The sequence below is a fragment of the Corvus brachyrhynchos genome, unplaced genomic scaffold (assembly GCF_000691975.1).
Source record: "Corvus brachyrhynchos isolate BGI_N302 unplaced genomic scaffold, ASM69197v1 scaffold89, whole genome shotgun sequence".
In the NCBI taxonomy this organism is placed as follows: domain Eukaryota; kingdom Metazoa; phylum Chordata; class Aves; order Passeriformes; family Corvidae; genus Corvus; species Corvus brachyrhynchos.
In genome coordinates, this window is record NW_008246063.1 from 1,685,912 (window position 1) to 1,704,578 (window position 18,667).

General features: G+C 42.1%; 1 protein-coding gene across 4 annotated transcripts in view; it reads left to right on the top strand.

Annotated features, from left to right (window-relative positions):
• The window catches only part of TSNARE1 (t-SNARE domain containing 1), a 447,763-nt gene that overhangs the window by 192,235 nt on the left and 236,861 nt on the right, over nt 1-18,667 (top strand). For all 4 annotated transcript variants that reach the window (XM_017746684.1, XM_008643063.2, XM_017746682.1 and 1 more), the window contains 2 exons: nt 830-904; nt 2,859-2,915. In XM_017746684.1, the coding sequence (XP_017602173.1) occupies nt 830-904; nt 2,859-2,915 (132 nt within the window). The remainder of the gene's footprint in view (nt 1-829; nt 905-2,858; nt 2,916-18,667) is intronic.

Genomic DNA, 18,667 nt, shown 5'->3' on the forward strand with positions numbered 1-18,667 from the left:
TGAAATGTAATCTTAAGCAGTTTTCTGAAGCAGCTGAAGTGGCTGTAAAATGAGCATTTCTGCTCAGTAGCATTAGTATAGATCGGGTTTCATTTGCCACTTGTTTTTTAAGGTAACATCCCACTTCCTTGCAACATTTCCCTCTGTAGAATCTGGATGCGTGAGCTCCTGCACATGTGAAATCCAAAATCCAGGGTGTAGGAAAGTTCCAGGAGAGCTGTTTGGGTTTGGTCATTCCCTCTGAGAGCAGAGGTTTTGAAGCATGTTGGAGAGTTACATGAGGTTGACTGTGTTCTTCCTTCCAAGAGCATTTTTTTTAAAAACATAGATTGAAACCTTGCTGGAGCAAGATCCAAACAGAAAGGCAGCGACATTTGTGTTGGAAAACATGAAGCTGGTTTCTGACAGTCAGATTAAGCAGAGGGAATGTTACGGCTGATGGACCTCTCAAGTCCAGTAAATCTCCCAAATGAGGTGATCAATTCTATCAGGAGTTATCTGAATAAAGAACTTTTTATAGGAGGATCCCTTCAGTTATTTTCTCCAATGCTATCTTGAATATCCAAAGTGGCATTTTTTTGGTTGCTTTGGTCTTTCAGGCAAAGAAAATTTTATTTTTATTTCCTAAATTTTTATTTTATTTCCTAAAATAAAATCCTGTTGCATCCTGGCAGCCCCAGTGTGACTGATTTTTTTAGGATACCATTTGTGCCCACCTTTTTTATTTGGTGTCTCCCACCAGGACAATTTCTCATGATCGCAGGCAGAGCCTACTACTGGATTTATCTCTAACAGACCTGATAACCAGCCTTCTTTTGTCCTAAAACAGCAAGAACGGCTTCAGCTGGACAGGCTGAAGAACCAGCTGTCAGATGCCATCCAGAGATACGGAGCTGTGCAGAAAGTGAGTGTCTCTCTTGCTTCCACTCTCCAGTCTGTGGATTTGGGAATGTGTTAAGTGTGAGTGCAATTCCTAGGAGCCTGGAGCATCTCCACAGGGCTGCTAATGTATACTTTCCTCCCTCTTCTCTTTCTTTGTCAGTCAAGCAGTCATAGGATCATAGAATTGAGGTTGGAAAAGACTTTTAAGATCATCAAATCCAACCATCAACCCAGCACCACCTGAACCGTGTCCTTAAGGGCCATATCCACACATTGACTGACCACTTGCAGGGATGGTGTCTCCACCACTTCCCTGGGCAGCCTGTTCCAATGCTTGACAAGCTTTTCTCTGCAGAAATGTTTCCTGATATCCAATCTAAACCTCCCCTGGGGCTGCTTGAGGCCATTTCCTCTTGTCCTCTCACTTGTTCCCTGGGAGAAGATATTGACCCTCCCCTGGCTACATCATCCTGTCAGAAAGTTTGTAATGAGTGAGGTCTCTGCAGAGCCTCCTTTTCTCCAGGCTGAGCCCCCCCAAGCCCCTCAGCCTCTCCTCACCAGCCTTGTGCTCCAGAGCCTTCCCCAGCTCCTTTCTCTCCTCTCGACATGCTCCAGCCCCTAAATATCCTTCTTGGCATGAGGGGCCCAAAACTGACCCCAGGATCTGAGGTGTGGCCTCCCCAGTGCCAAGCTGAGGGGGTCTGTATTTCCCCTGGCTTAGCCATGACATTATTTGGGTGCGTCTTCGCTCTCACGGGAAAAGGAGAAGGATTGTAACAGTTCTCCTTTTCTGCTTGCGGAAAATGGGCAGGCAGCACTGATAATTCAAATGATAATTCTGCTCTGCTGTTTAGCTGTGCCAGAAAGTTTCCAGGCACATTTTGTGGAATGGATGTGTCACCAAGATCAAGCTGTTTAATAAAACAAACAAATCCTGAACAACTCCAGTTCCTTCATTTGCTTCTTGCTCACCCGCTTTACCCTGGGGAGGCTCTGCTGGAGAGCAGATTTGCTTTGCTTTTAAATACTGTAGTAATGACTTAAATTTAGCATCCCCAAACTGTTTCCCTCCCCAGCAGTGCAAGTTAGGAGATCTATCTGGATTAATCGAAATACAACCTGGACAAACTCTGGTGGCTTTCTTATATCACTTTAATGAGTCTGACGCATGCCTACAACAATGGGAAGGATATATTGTAATTACAGAGGTGTAATGAAATTTGGCTGGCAACATGCACTTAATAATGTGTCTCTATTAGAAACACTCTGGACTGATTGATTTCCCAGCACTTGCTGCCTGTGCCTTAAAAATTAAATAAATAAATAGATGGATGTACATAAGATTGCAGTTCAACAGCATGTCTGTTGTGTAATAGAATTGCATCATCTCTAGTGCCGCCTCATATTTTAAATTATTTACCTGTCCTATTCAAGAAACTAAGTGTAGGGTCTTTATATGAAATTATTTCATGTGTTAAATGAAAGTTGGAATGATTCGGGTAGAGCTCCCCCCCATACACACACATCTTTTTTATGCTTTTTGTTCTCTAATGTTCCTGAGTACAGTCCATCTGAACTGTATATCTAGGTTGGATTTCTTTTATTTTAAAAATTGTCATCAATTCAGAAGTGCCAAAATTAACCACTGCAGTTTGTGAATGCCCGGCTGCGTCAGGAAACCAATCTGAGTGATAAATTGCTACTTATCCACGTCCTAGCTGTCATTCCTTAAACGCCTGTTTCAGTTTTGATAACCTTGTCATTCTGGAAGCTTTGAAGACTTTTAGTGCCTGCAAGACTGAACTTTTCAATGCTTTTATACTCCCTTGTTTTTTCTAAAGAGTAAGAGCTTTCTCTATGTACTTTTCTTTAGAAAGCAGAAGAAAATAGCTTCATATGACTCCTTCCCTAAATATTTGAATGCTGTTTTCTCAGCCATTTTCCCTCTAATTTTTTTTTTCTTTTCCTTTTAACAGAAAATAGCAGAGAAATCCAAAGCTTTGCTCCCTACTGGGCAGAGAAGCACCAAGCAGGTAGGTTCACGTGAGTCTGCGTGGCAGTAAGTACAGTGCTAAAATAAAGCTGTTTTCTAACCCAAGTAATGATGCTGAAGAGCTTGGAGCTCCTCCACTGCCTACACTGAAGCCAGTGAGGAGTTTTTCCAATAGAGATGTGTGACGTCTTTGGAGGTGGATGATAACAGGACTTGGGGAAAAAAAGACTTACATAAAACCTGTTTAATTATTCTCTGCTTTTCTGTCCTCATGGGGCTGTTTTTCCACTCTTCATGGGAGTTTTGTCTGCTATTAAATATATCACAAAGCAGTCCTACACTCCCTTTTCCTGGAAATTGGGCTTGTAGGCGCAGTGAAATCACATTCCAAGGACAACTTCATGGAAGGAATTGAGAGGAGTTTTTATCTAACCTTTCCCCAGTTTTAGGAGGGATTATGTATTCTTCTTTCTTTGGCTACATTGCACTGTGCTTAACTATTATATACATATGCAAATTGAGCCTTTTTATTCTCTTTTAGCTCATATTAGGAACTTTTTCAGTGAATAAATGCTATATGTAATCAGAGTATATATATTTATTCTGATTTGTGGATGCCTATTCATACCTACTCTGATTACTCCATATATGATGCATATATTAAGTTTCATATGTGCATGTATTGTGAATGTATATATAAAATATAATTAGATGCAGGTGTGCCAGTGAACATATGCAAATTATGAAGAATATAAAGATATTTTTGTGTAGATGTATATGTGTATATATGCATATGTGTGTATTCTTTCACAAATATTAATGCAAAATGCTATAGATTTAATATCTGTAGGGGTGTGTGTGTGTGTGTGTTTAAAAAATCTCCAAAGATTTCCAAGAGAGGTTTAATGCCAAGAGATCCTTTGGCTGCAGTATGGGTCCAATAGAGATTAGGTTGGTCTCTTAAATCCTACATGATAAGAAACATGTAGGCATTTGCAACTGATACTGTGCCACCAAAACCCAGAACTCTATGCCTGATTTCAGTGATCATTTCTGATATTTTTGATACTTTTTTCATTTAAGGGGCAGTCAGCAAGTTTTCTCCTTTCCTAATGACTTTGCTCTCCCTACCTTGTTGTGCCACCTGATTTTATACAACCTCCTTAATGTATATAAGAAATAGTTGTACCTTATAAATTCATTTTTTTCTGTGAAGAAGGGTGGAACAGTGCCACTGAAGACCCCACCATTAGTGCAGATAAATAAACCAAAGCTTTACTATTAACTGAGTTTCAAGCAATTACAATTCTGCCTTAGACTTTGTTGCTTAGGTGGTTTAGGTGTCACTGAAATGAAGATAAGGTACCAAAGGGCTGATGAATTCCTTTATCCAGAGTGAGGGTTCCCACCACCACCTTTGGAGATATTGTGCACAGATGTTACTTTTCAGCTCTGTGTTTATAAAAACTAACTGTTTTTGTCCCCCAGCTGGTGATCTGTGTTGAACAGGGGCATAAATAATATATCCTTTAACTGTGGTCAAATCCAACATACATCAAATATTTCTTGGGTCATTTTGTGCAAATTTACTGTGATTTGTTTTCACACCATCTGTATTGCATCACTTCTTGGGCCTTTAACCACTTTTGTTTGACTGCTGTTGGTGGAGTGGATTGCAGAGGAGGGAACAGCTCTGTTCATGCCTGGGCCACCACGTGGTGGCATGGTCATGGCTGGTCCTTAGGATGTGGGACTCTGCTGGCCATTAACCAGTGCAAATAGAATGAAGAGTGCTGATTACTGCGAATTGTTGGCACTGGGAGCGAGCCTGGATGAAACCAGATTTTTTTGGTATGTTGAAAATGGTGGATTACTCCAAAACCAACTTTCTCTGGAAGTAAACAGAGTTTTAATATGGGAAAAAAAATAGGATGTCAGACAAAAATACTCAAATCTTGAAGTGAGTAATAGTGGGGTTGGAAGCAAAAGGAGGCTGGAGGAAGAATGGGACAGAGACAAAGCCCTTTGCCTTAAACCAGGTAGGAATCCAACCACTGGGAGACTGCAGCAGGATCTGTTTGGTGTGAGTCAGGCTGAATCAGCAGAAATTGGGTTAAACTGGATCAGCTCAGGCTGTTTCTCCTTGTAGCTGTCACTTGCAGGTGAAGTGAAGTGGTTTTGGTGGATTACAAAAAAGGAGGTTGTAGCTTGTCCTTGGTGAGATGGTTCTGACTCCTTTGAAAGAGGCTTGCTCACACCCAAGAGCAAACCTTTTTCACGCAGTGACACTTGCTTGGGCTGTGGACACATGAGCACTCATGCAAGAAAAGGATGAAAATTAATTCACATCTGCTTCAGCTTCCCTGTACGTTTGCAGCTTCACACGTCTCCTCTTCTTCGTCCCTCAAGTACAGAAAAGAGAAAAATTAAAGTTATAAAACCTGCTGAAGGCAATGTGGTGGTATGATTAGTTTTAACTTATTATTATTATTTTTCCAGCAGCAGATTGGCCAGGACATGCAAATTTATGGTTCCCACAGGAACTGTAACCTGACCACCATGTGAATGTATTAAGGCATTAAAGTTAACGCCCTATACAGTAATGCAAAATACTACATATGTTCAGGAGACCTGATTTATGGGCCTTGTGAAGCTGCACAGTGACTTGGTACAGATCCAGCCCTGATTCAAACACTGCTTGCCTGTAGGGCTTTGTTCTCTTTTATTTATACTTAAATTTATTACAGCAAGTTGTAAGAGGTTCGAAGAATGCTCGTTTTTCTGGATGCCTGTCCCTATAGTTCTCTCCAATGGTGAGTGGGAAAGGTGAGATGTTGGGTAACACAAGCCCTAATAATTTCCCTTTAGGGAGTAATTGATTCCCTAGACCCATGTAACAGGTAAAAATTGCCATGGGAAGCCTTGGGAAAATTAGTTTCCTGCCCATTGTGGTTTGTTGTAAGTACTCTCTAATTGAGTTTATTTGTTTATAAAGGCAAAATAAAGGCATTGATCCAAAATTCCTTGAAGCCTGAAGTTATATAAATTCTTAATCAAATATGTGTTTGTAGGAATGTATTTGTGTATAGACAAATCGATGGAGTTCTATAGGTGCATATATTGAAAGAAACAACTTTTTACTACACTAAATGATCATTGTTGAACGTGCCTTGTGGCAACAATTAAAAAACCCCAACCAAATGCTTTTCCTTGAATCTGTGAAAGTAATTTTAAATATTCACCTGCTAGCCAAAATAAGACCTCAAAAGGCTCTTTAAGGGGAATTTTGGAAGGTAGTTTCCAGTTTATGGGAATTGATGGCACAGCCTACAGCAGAGACACGATTTGGGGATATCTGCTCCTGAATATTTTTGGGATGGGCTTCAAATCCCACTTCTCCCCATGAACAGATGCACCAAGGTGTAAATTCCTTCTCCCAGGCAGAGTCCAGTGTAGGAGTGTTTCAGGTGTCCCCTGGAGCCTGGGACAGCGTGGTCAGTGGCAGGAGAGGCTGGACAGCCAAGCAGATGTGTCCTCTTGGGTGGCATCGGTGTTCTAATAGCACAGGATAGATTATCCATTATATTAAAATAATTAATGGTAGACTGTGGAAAATCCACAACAGAGCCAATAATGTCTCTGAGCACAGGAGATGAAAAGAATCCTTCTTTTTAGTTCTTTATGGTTGTAGTGCATCCAACTTCATCTGCTTCTGACAGAAAGAATCTCTTGTTGTGCCCATGGTTGAGTAAGTTCAAGTCATGGGGCTTGGAGCAACCTGGTCTAATGGAAGGTGCCCCTGCCTGTGGCAGGGGGTTGGAACAAAATGATCTTTAAGGTTCCTTCTCACCCAAACCGTTCTGTGATTCTCTGAAGTTCTCTCTTCTCCACTAATGGGGAGAAAAGTGGGTTTTTCTCACCATGCAGACTTTGTGGGTGGTTCCCCCAACGGAGTGGGAGAAGGGGAAGCACAGCTCTGTTTTAGCTGAGGAATGAGTTTTTATCTAAAACCACACCAAAAATCTGAACAGACTTTTGTGGTTTTTTTTGGAGGAAACTTTCCTAGCAATATTTAGAAATTAAAATTACAGTAATTGTCATGGTGTAATGGCATCCCTCTTCATTTCCTGCTGCTCATGGGGAGAGGAAAGGATAACTACTGCTCTGGAATATGGCAGTTGCCAGAAAGATGCCTTTGTTTCATATTCTATGGGCCTACTTGACCTGTCTCTCAAAGGTCAGTAAATTATGTTTCTTAGGAGCACAAAGATGGGTAATAAACATCTATTTGCATATACAAGCTTTTTTTTTTTTTTTTCCTCCTGACTGCATTAGTTTATTCTTGCTTTAAATGGACTTCCTTCCCACAGGAAGCATCATTTCTCCCTTTCTTCCTGTGTTTATGAAGTTGTTCTTTTTATATGATTAGAGTAGAATTCTCATTTTGGGGGCAGCACAATCCAATCCTTGGCTTTATGGGAGAATAACTTTTTTTGGCAATAATGTCTGCATAAACTGCATATATGGATGTGTGTGTGTGTAATGACTTTGGTTATTTGGGCTTCTATTTTTAGCAGGCCCTTGTCATGGCAGGTGTTGTATAAGCACAGCTACTCCCTTGTGCCATCCTGAGGACCTCACAGGCTAAGCCAACACCAACAGCTTATTTTGGACAATAATTAATGATGAGTTTTTAATGCAGTGGGTGCTCCTCATGCTCATCGTGTTTGAAATCAGCTTCTACACTTGTGAGAGGACGTGGTGTGTATTTTCCTGAAATGCAACATTTAATTTCTCACAATCAAAATACAGCTTTTGCCTCGGCAAATGGAGCTTTTTATTTACACATTTGTTTTATTGACTCCACCATCTTATCTCAGAACTCATCCCAGTTCCTAATGTTCCAGTCTGGCTGCAGTATCTCAACAATCAAGCCCTAGCTTTGGTGATAATTTATCTTGCATATGTGATAGTAATTGCTATGTCTTTTCAAGGTCATTTGGGATGCAGCTACTTCTGTAGAAAGTGTTATTTCAATAATGTCAACTTTGTTTTAAATGACTGTGCATCCATTAAAAGCCATATTGTAATCAACCCACTCCCCTGTTCCTAGGGTTGTCAATATGGAGCATTTAAATCACACAGTTATTTTTTCTTGACTTTACTCAAGTGTGGGCTTTTGTTTGGTTTTAAAGAGTTTGGGTTTTTTTAAGGCAGTCATTAAAGCAATTTTCTTAAGAAAATTTAAATATTTTCTTTTCCTGCCTCTTTGGGGGTAGAGAAATACATTCTCATAGAGGGATTTAATAAGTGGATGGAAATAGATTCACACCTAATCTTTTAATTTGTTCCCTGTATTTTCAATGGAGGTGGAATCTATTCCGAATGTCCCAAAGTACTCTTCTTGCTCTGCTTCCAGTGTGCCTGGGAGGGGAAGGTCTTTTCTTCTCAGCATGCCCACGATCTTGAAAAAAAAATTCCAGTGGGCTTTAAAGGCACAGAAGTTCTCTAAGTAACCATTAAACTCCTCTTTTGTCAGAGGAATGCAGAATTTTTCAACTGTAAAACTTAAAATGAAGAATCCTGCACCAGAGCCCTTGGGAAAACACCCAGATTCCTGGTGCTGCTGGGGGCAGGTTTTATGGGACACCAGGAGTGCTCTGGGCTTCAGTAAAAACATGTAAGAAACACCCCAAACGCTATTATATCTTTAATTGAAGGAATTTTCAAAAGCTGGAGGTATGAGCTTCCAATCTCCTTATCCTACAAGAGAAGAAAAATAAAAAAAACCCAAACCTATATAAAAAAGGAATGTGTATCATCAGGTTTGGGGGGAACTGGCCTTTTCCTAAATCCCCAAACAACTTGAGCATTGTGGATTTTCCTTGGCAACCCTCTATCGAGTGCTTGTCAAGGGATCAGCCCCCTTTGCCTGTGTCTGCTGGTGAAACTCCAGCTGCCTCTATCAGCACCCAGGCAAAGAACTGAGTTTTCACTATCTGGGTTTTGGTCAGTTAAGGGTTTTTTCAGTTTGTTTGTTCCCTTGTGTAGTTTTCTTTATTTTTTCTTTTTTTTTTTCCCTTTTGTTTGAGTGAGAAAGGACAGAGGTTTCTGTGTGGGCAGAGGATGAAGGCGAGGAAAGGGTTTCTTTTGTACAAAGCCTCCCCCAGAGCAGCTCCTTGGCTCCTCTACCCCAGCTCTGAGTCACTGCTGGTTGTTTTGTCTGGAATGTGCCAGCCTCGTCCCCAGCTCTTCAACCCCTTGCTTTTATGCTCCCAAATCCTGGGAGACACTTTCCTCTCACCCCACGCTGGCACAGACCCCGCTGGGAGGGCTGTGCCCAGGGAATGGTGACACCAGGGTTGCGCAGAGGCGTTTGAGGCCACAGGATGAAACACGGCCATGAACCAGCCTTGCTAATGGGAGAGAGCACTTTGACAGGGAAAAATCTATATTGTGCCCAGAGGCTGGGACAGATCACTCAGCTGATGCCCACATTATTGTTCTTCTGTAGCCCAGAGACAGCTCTGCAAATATTTTTCCCCACTGCTTGTGGTGGCTGCCGGGGTGGTTGCTGTGCTTCTGTCTCGTGGAATCACAGAATGGTTTAGGTTGGAAGAAACATTTAAAATCGTCCTGTTAAAACCCTCTTCCATGGGTAGGGACACTTTCCACTAGACCAGGTTGCTCCAAGGCCCATCCAACCCAGCCTGGAACACTTCCAGGGATGCAGCATTCACAGCTTCTCTGGGCAACCTGTGCCAGGGCCTCACCACCCTCATGGGGAGGGATTTCTTCCAAATATCCAATCTAAATCTACTCTCCTTCAGCTTAAAGCCATTCCCCCTTGTCCTATCACTCCATGCCCTTGCAAAAAATCTCTCTCCAGCCTTTCTACCCCCTTAGGTACTGTCAGCTCCTAAATTTAAAGGATACTGAAAATGCACATCTTCCTGCCGCATCAGGTTCATTCATGGAGGGGGTCGCTGCACCCATATAGATGAGAAAAACATTTCTCCCCTATCATATGAAATCCAGATGCGGTCTTAAGGAATTCTGAATTTTCTTTCTTCCTGAGTGTTGCTTTTTACCCAGTGAATGTGGGCAGTTCATGGTTCCAGTCAGCACTGCTGGCACAGATTTTTATCTATAAATATATGCATATATCTGTAGATATCTACACCTACATCAATATAAATAAATACAAATAAAAAATAAAATGAAATATAACTATAAATACAGTGGCAGCTGGATGGACACTCACCTTGCTCAGAGAGCTTTGTCCTTGCATGCAGCTTTTCTGGGCAGTGAGGGTCACCTCTGGCAGCACTGCCAGATCTGTGTGACAGCAGTTGAAGAGGAGAGCAAACACAGGCCAAGATCCCAGAGCTGACAAAATGTAGGCTGGGTCTGCAGGACGTGTGTGGCCACAATGGCAGTACTATAATTATTTAAAAAATGAATTAAAAGCTTGAATTTTGTTCACTTTATGGGCTTCACTCCCCGTATATTTTTTTTTTTTTTTCAGAAGCATAATTATATAGTGAGTGTTTCTTCCCAGTGGAAGTGGTTTCTGCTGGAGTGAGGGGGCTGCTCATAGAACCCCATCCACCTCTCCTCCTTCAACCTCACCTTCCCTGAGTTGCACTGCAAGAGTCTAAATTGACTTTTGCCCTGGTGAGCATCACATGCAGCAACCAGAGTAACAAATGTGAAACCTTACTGAGTGTGTCACCTTGCTCCAAAGTGAATGCAGTGTTATTTAATACATTTAAACCCCCCTGTGGAGATGAATTATTGAAAGGAAGGAAATTGTATTCTTCTAAACCCACTTTGATGGCTGCATTTATCACATGATTAAATGGGGACAGCAATGGTATTTTCCCACTAAGAAATGTGTTTGGAAATATGTTAACCCTTGCTGCACCAGGGTGAAGACAAAAATAATATTTATTGACCTTTCTAGGGCATGTCTTATTTGTTTTCAGGGTCTAAATAACCATTGTTATTTCCACCATAAAACTTTAAGACATTTAACCTCTTTCAATCCTGTGTACAAGGCAGTGCTGTTACCTCCCCTGTACTGCATCTCACCTATGAAATCATAGAATCATGGAATGATTTGAGTTTGAATGTTCCAACTTTTTGCCATGAACAGGAACACCTTCCACTAGACCAGGTTGTTCAGGCTCTTTCAATTGGTCCCAATTATTTCTGATTTAATGAAAATACGAGGAAACACAGCATCACGCTTATAATTCTGATTCTTTATTCTGTTCCTTAGTTCTGAAAACTGTAACCCAGATTTGTGTTGTTTTTGCCAAGTTAAACTTCTGCTGATTTACTGGTTTATTATAGAGTTTCATCCTCACTTTTAATGATAATCCAGGATGCTGAAATTCCTTTGGAGTTAACTCGTAAAGCTGGACATGTATCAGAGAGGTAATTTATATGCAGTGTCATTATAAAACACAACAGGTTCTGTAGGATAAGGCATGTGGTGCAGATAACATTTCAAGTAGTTATTTTTGAGTTGATAGCAACACTCTGTGATAAATAAAATAAATGTGTTCACCTAAACACAGATGGAGGTTCTCCACTGCAATCTCACAAACTTGTTGATTTGAGAAGGTGCCTCTGAAGCAAATAATTCCTTTAAGTGTAAGAGAATTTTTCACCCAATTGTCCCAAATATGAAACAGGTGGTGGTTCAGAGCCTATGCCATGGGCAAACCCTGATGAAAATTCCAGGATATGCTTCCATAGATAAGAATGGAAAGGAGTTGGACTTGATGGTCCTCATGGCTGCTCTCTAATTTGAGTTATTCTGTGATTTCTGTGAATGAAAAAACTGAGCCTTGAGTGCTGTTCATCACTGCCACTCTTGGGAGCAAATCAAAGTTGTGTGGTTGGTACCTGCTGAGCATCACCCTTGTCCCTGCTCATCCCTGTAAAGTCTTAATGAATCCTGGGGAAAGTGATGCAGCTAAGCCATCACAGATCTTCTCCTCTTGTGGGTGTTCAAATGGGCAGTTTGTCACTTCAACAGTGAGGTGACAGGACTGCATCTTACTGTGTCCCCTGCAGTAAATCACAGTAAAGCTTTGCAGTGCCCCTTCACTAATGTGCTTTAATTAAAGCTGTGCTACCACGTGATACCCTGGGATGAGCATTAGGTCACTCCAGTGAGCCTTGGATTAATTTGGTTTGGTGCAAAAGGACTTTTTCCCTGCTCCCTAAACCAGTTAAGACCTTAATCTCACCTCTTGTCTCACTGTCTTCTCCAGATGCTGGAAGGGAGCTGGGAATGGTAGAGCAAGGAAGGCTCTTCCTCATGGGAAATGAAAGTTGTTCTTCTGCCCCTTTTTATGCAACTTCCCAAAGCCAAACTCACAGAAAAGAGGTTCCCAAGGTCCTCCTTGGCACACAGAGACTGTGCCATGGAGAAATCTTTAGTGGCTGTGTGGAGAGACTGGATGAAACCACAAATGTTTACTTCCATGAACCCAGTTTTCCATGGGGCAGAGCTGAAGATCCTGTTTCCAATCCATGCAAGCCCTGGATTTTTTGTGAGCTGTGGTTTGCACACCTCACTTGGATGAAATGAAACACTTCAGTGTTTTATTTTCTACCTTCACTGCGTCTGTAAAGTCCTGAATGTAATAAAACTATTGAGATGTTTCCTAGAACCTTAAGTCAATATTACACCTGACACAATTGAATCTCTTGATCTGCTACATTTCTTGCTTTAAGAAAGATTTTCCTTTCCCCTTCCCCTTCTCCTTTCTGTATTGGGTTACATTCACATGAAGAGCTCAGCAGTGATGTGCTGAGAAACAAAGGTGATTGCTCTAAAAAAAACCCAAAAACAAAACAGCAAACAAAAATAAAAACATCAAAGCATCTTCTTGCAATCACAACTGATTTCTGGTGAGCAAGGAAGGTGTTTTCTCCCTTTCTGTGCCCAGTAGTTTGTAACTAGTTAGATGATTTAAGGAAAGAGACTGGGAATGTGGCTTTTATGTGCAGCAGGACATAGTGACCTCTTCCAGAAGCTGAGCACTGGGAAGTTTGATTGCCCTACGGTGGGAGCTCCTTCATTGACCCCTATATTTAAGCATGATTAAAACCACCACTGAAGAGTCAGGCACAGGAGAAAAAAAAAAAAAACAAACCATCTTTCACAGCAGTTGCTGGGAGTGGGGTGAGGGAAGCTATGGATGCTGCACACTTTGGAGTGCCATCTGCTGGCACAGGACTCGGATGGATGTGGGAGCCTGGTTTTGCAGTGCTCAGATGAAAACGGTGTCAGGGAAGCCCTGATGAATCACTGAGATGAGAATAAACTCTGCAAAGAGTTGGGGTGAAACAGGGTGTTTTGTGTGTCTGTTGGGGACAGAATTCCTTGCTCGATTGTGGAAATCTGCTCCATGTCCCCTCTCTGTACTGAGGAGAAGACACATAATAACAGGGTTTAAATAAGTATAATATTAATGATGTTGTGTATAAATATATGACTTCTGAGGTTCCTAGGAAGGAGGAATTTGAGCTTTAGTTCACATCTGTTGGGAGCTAGGCAGTTTTTAGCCTCAGCTGGTCTGGTTCTCATCTTTACTAAAGTCCACAGGGCTGCCTGTGCAGGTCCTCTCTCTACCCAGTTCATATCGTTTTGGCACTGAGAGTGAGCATAGCTCTTGCTCATCAGCACATCTGCCTCAGGCACAGTAGGGTCTGGAAGGCCATCTGATAAATGGCAGAAGGTGACATGGTGACACATTTCTGGTGTAGCATGGGGAAGTGCTAATTTGCTATTTTTGAGTTTAAAAGCTTTGTAATTTTTTAAATGAACAAGAAACCTCAGCTCTTCAGTGTGAGAGCAGGTAAATGGTGATAGAAAATGGTGTTCACCTGTTGGACACCTGCCTGCCTGGTCGGAGCTGCCAGCCAGTCCCAGACTGCAAAAAGTGGGGTATGAGGGAGTGTTTTGCACAAAAAGGGGGAAAGGAATTTTTATTTACAGAGAGCCATATTTTTTGTTTAAATGTTTTGTTGTCTGCCTTCTTTTTTGTTTTGTTTTTATATGTTTTGTCCCTCATACAAAGAGGCTCGTTTTACAAAGATGCATTCTTTGCATGTGGGATGTCATTTGTTTTCTTGTCCTACACCAATCCTGTTTCTCTTGAGATGCATTTTATTTTGGGCTTGATGATATCCAGTGTTATAAAACCTTTTTCTCCTCCTAACATTGCTTGTTGCTTCCAAGCCTACAGGCACTGACCCGTTGTAGACTTGAGTTCACACAAAATCCCTTTAATCACCCTTTTGTCTTCTTGACTCTCCCCTTGTTCCCTCTTCAATCTCAGAGCTCACCACTGCTGCTTTTTGCCCTTCTAAGCTGTGAGGAGCAGACAAACGTTGCAAATTATTAACTGACCGCGAAAGCAAAGGTTTTAAAATGTGTGGTCTGGAGCTTTGTGGGCTATTTTTGGAGCTGCTTTATTTGGAACTGCTTCTTTGTTTACAAACTGGTGATTGCATATAAGACTTGATACTAAAGAGGAGGTAAGTTGGGAAACCTTCCAATGCTGAATTTTAGTAGATGCCCCTGCAGATCACAAACAGTTTGCAAACTGAGATGTTTCTGCTCTGTAGGGGGAAGAACCCATCCCCATTTGTGGTGTGTGGCCCCTGGCTGGACACCAGTGCCCACAAAAGCTGCATTGTCACCCCCCTCAGCTGATCAGGGGAGACAAAATGTCATGACAGGCTTATGGGTCAAGATTAGGACAAGGAGAAATCACTCACCAGTTACTGTCACCGGCAAAACAGGCTTGCTTTGGAGAAATTAGTTTAATTTCCTATCAATTAAATCAGAGTATGATAATGAGAAATAAAATGGAATCATAAAACATCTTTCCCTTACCTCTCCCATCTTCCCAGGAGAACTCACTCCTGAATTCTCTGCCTCCTCCCCACCAGCATCACAGGTGCATGGGAAATGGGGCCAGTTTATCACAAGTTATCTCTGCTCCTCTTTCCTCCTCACCCTGCTCCAGAGTGGGGCCCTTCCACAGGGTCTCAAATCCCACCAGCAAAACTCCTCCAGCACAGGCTCATCTCTCCACACATCCACAGGTCCTGCCAGGGTTCTCTGCTTTGCTGTGTCTTGGGTTTTTTGTTCTGTTTCTTTTGTTCTGTTTTTTTCATGATTCTCAGAAGGAAATGGAAATTGGTGGGTCTGGATGTGTTTATAAAGAGGAATAGGTTGAGTAGCTATCAGGTGCAAGGACGTTTTGCATGCAAAGAGCCTACAGCATTGGTGTGTTTCCTGGGTTTGTTTATCCACTCTTTATCATGGAATATTGGGTGTGGGAATGGGAGTAAACCTGGCAAGTGAAGTCAGACACTTTTGTGTGGCCCCTTGGTGAAAGCTCCTGTCTCTGAGAGCAGAGGAATCGGGCTGCAGTGTCTTCATGGTGAGGAGATTTGGAGAACATCCTGTTTCTTTCAGTAGGGTTGTGTTGTTGTTTTCCTTGCTTACAGAGCAGGAAAGATGGAAGGGAGAATGAAAGTATTTCAGTGAGATTCATCACATGTGGTTTCCTCTTCAAGAAAGAAGTGTAGTCATTGCAGATGTTGACAGGAAGTCATTTTGCAAAAGGAGTGATGTGACACCTTCCTCTGTTCATTTCCCTGAGTTTCTACTGAAAAGCCAAGGAATGGGTGAGATATTTCATATTTATCCACATCATTACATTTAACACCTCGGAGCTTTCCTTTTGATATCCTCTGTTAATTCCCAGCATCACAGTAGGAAACAAATCAATCTCCACATTCCCTGCTGCAAATATTTGGTGATAAGGTTACTGATAAGCTCTAAATTAGTTTTCATAGTTTCAGAATGCAAAGTTATAGATGCTATGGTCTTACATACCATGGCAACTGGTTCCTCTTGGCAGGTTGCTCCACTGCCTATGATAAAGATGACTTTGGCTTCATTTCAGGACAAGTGATGTGAGAAGACCGCTTGTCTGCAAAATCTTTTCCATCAAGAAAATTCCTTGTGCTATGATTCACTCATGCCATATGTGGAGGAATTAAATTCTGGGTGAGACACATGAAGGAAACCCCAGTGGAGGAGAAATAATTTGACAGCTGATCCATAGAGCTCTTTCAGCCACCTCTAAAGAAAACGCTGCGATGCCAGTATCGGTTTCATTACACATCTGGGCTTGACTCATCTGCTACAGTGAAAGAAGAAAGAAACCCAAAGAAATAATTAAAGTTCATTATTGAGTGTATATGAAATAGTATTATTAAAGTATCTCCCTCACATTTATTTATAACCCTTCTTCCTGACAGAGCCTGACATGTTTCGCAAACACCACTGAATGATTATATATTCTTTGCCCAAAATCTGAGGATGTTGCTCTGCATTCTATTCATCACTTGCTCAGTCAAAATTTATGTTCCCGCACAATCTGTACATTTTCTGAGATCTCTTTGTGTAGGTACATTACTCATGAGACCTACCAGGCATATTTAAAATAAGTCAGGGTAGAAGGCCTCAGATTTCTTTCAGAGAAAGCCAATTTCTTCTGAGGAGTGTTGGACTGGGCACTGTCACTGCATGATAGGGGGAGACTGGAGGAGAAGAATATCTCCATCCTCACACTCCAGTAGACATGTTTTGGTTGGCAGGATGGAGTTATCAATGACAACACTCATCCAGGACAACTGAGCTATCATAGCTCCTCTTGGAAAAATTCCTGGGACTTCAGGATGTGGGCAATGCTCAGAACCTTTTCTGAAACTCGGCCAAGTGTAGTTTCTTTTTTTGACCAGGGCAGTGATTGTTCCTCTGTACTCAGCACTGGTGAGGCCACACCTCAAGTGCTGTGTCCAGTTCTGGGCCCCTCAGGTCAAGAGGGGCTGGAGTGTGTCCAGGGAGGGTCAGCAGAGCTGTGGAAGGGTTTAGGGAGTCAGTCCTGTGAGGAGAGGCTGAGGGAGCTGGGGTGGGGGCTCCGCCTGGAGAAGAGGAGGCTCAGGAGGGACCTTCTTCCTCTCTACAATTCCCTGACAGGAGATTGTATCCAGGGCAGTGTTGGTCTCTTCTCCCAGGGAACAAAGGACAGTATGAGAGGAAATGGCCTCAAGCTGTGCCAAGGGAGGCCCAGGTTGGACATCAGGAAGAATTTCTTCATGGAAAGAGTTGTTAAGCACTGGAAGGGGCTGCCCAGGGAGGCGGTAGACTCACCATCCCTGGAAGTGTTCAAGAAGCAACTGAACATGGCAGTTGGTGCCCTGGTCTGGTTGACAGGGTGGTAGTTGTTCAAAAGTTGGACTTGGTGATCTTGGAGATCTTTTGCAACCTCAGTGATTCTGTAGTTCTTACAAAACTTAAGCCCATATCAGCGTCCTTGGGAGACTGGCCCAGGACACACCTCAAGGGCTTGTCTCTTCTCTGTGTTCCCGCTGGTCTCACCCCCTTCCGTTTGCCAAAGGAGACCTGAAAATAGATTCGAGGAGTATGGATTAGCTGTGTGGCTTTGGTGTATTAGCACAGCTGTGTTTGAGCTGAGCAGCAGCAGGGGTAAGAGCACAGGCAGTGGATGCAAATAGAAGGACTCCAGCAGAAAGGTAATGTAAACTCCCCAGGGACTTTAAAATGCTGAGCCAGATCGATGCTCCTTTGCTGATGGAAAGTGTCACCTCCCTCAGCAGGCAGTGTCAGTGGTTCAGGGAGAGCTTCCCATGGAGAAAGTCGGTGTGCAGCCTCATGATAATAATAAAATATGCAGGGATATTGTGGACTCAGTCACCTTCCGCAATTTGGCGTGGAAAATATATGTCCAACACTAACTGTGCCAACAATTTCTTCTCTCAGTCTGATCTCAGATAAATACAGAGTTTAGTATTTATCTGGAGGAGCAGTTTTTTCCAATTTTTTTTTTCCCATTTTTGTCTTTATTATTAGAAGTACTCTGTGGCAAGAAAGATTCTTTTCCAGAATGTGGGCAGAATGTTAGTTTATCTTCAGAAACTAGTGACAAATATTTCTTCAACAGAAGAGAGATATTTTTGCCTATAAATGAGATTTCCTGCTCCCCAATAGTTGGTCTGTGTATGGTAATGAAGGAGAAACAACAGGAATTTGTAGATTTTCATAATGGCTACTCTAGTTTTGACTAGCAAGAGTTCCAGTCCCTGTGAGGGTCCTATGTCAGCCCCTGTCATACCTGCGTGGGAGATCTGTGCATTTTGAAGGTGACCTGGATCTGCCTTTGGCTTCCTTTTAATTCACTTCCATGCTTTCTTTAATCTTTAAAGGGTCCCATTTCTGAGCACCTTTTATGTTCTTCTTTCACTCTTGCACAGTCCCTGCTCTCATTTGTTTGGCTGTCCCTCTTCCTTTGTCACCATCTCTGCTTTCCCCCCTTACTCTGTTCATGTCATTCTCCTCTGTAAAATTCTTGAAAAAGCATTTGAGAGCAAACAGCACCGAAGCCATTTCCTTGTGATGGAAATCCCCCTTTTATAGCGTATGATATGATCAGTTACATTTCTGCCCATAAGCATAGGATTAATATTTAAATTGTGCTTATTGACATAATGATACCCATTGTGAGACTAACAATATAAATATGCTGGAGGAACAGCTAGGAAAACAAGATAAGAGAGTCTCAATGCCCAGGGGACGTACACAAGGTGGAGAGTAATAGGGAACATTATGTATTTTGCTCATCAACAATTTTTCAGTGAAAGAGGATTTAAAAACTGCTGCAGTTTTCA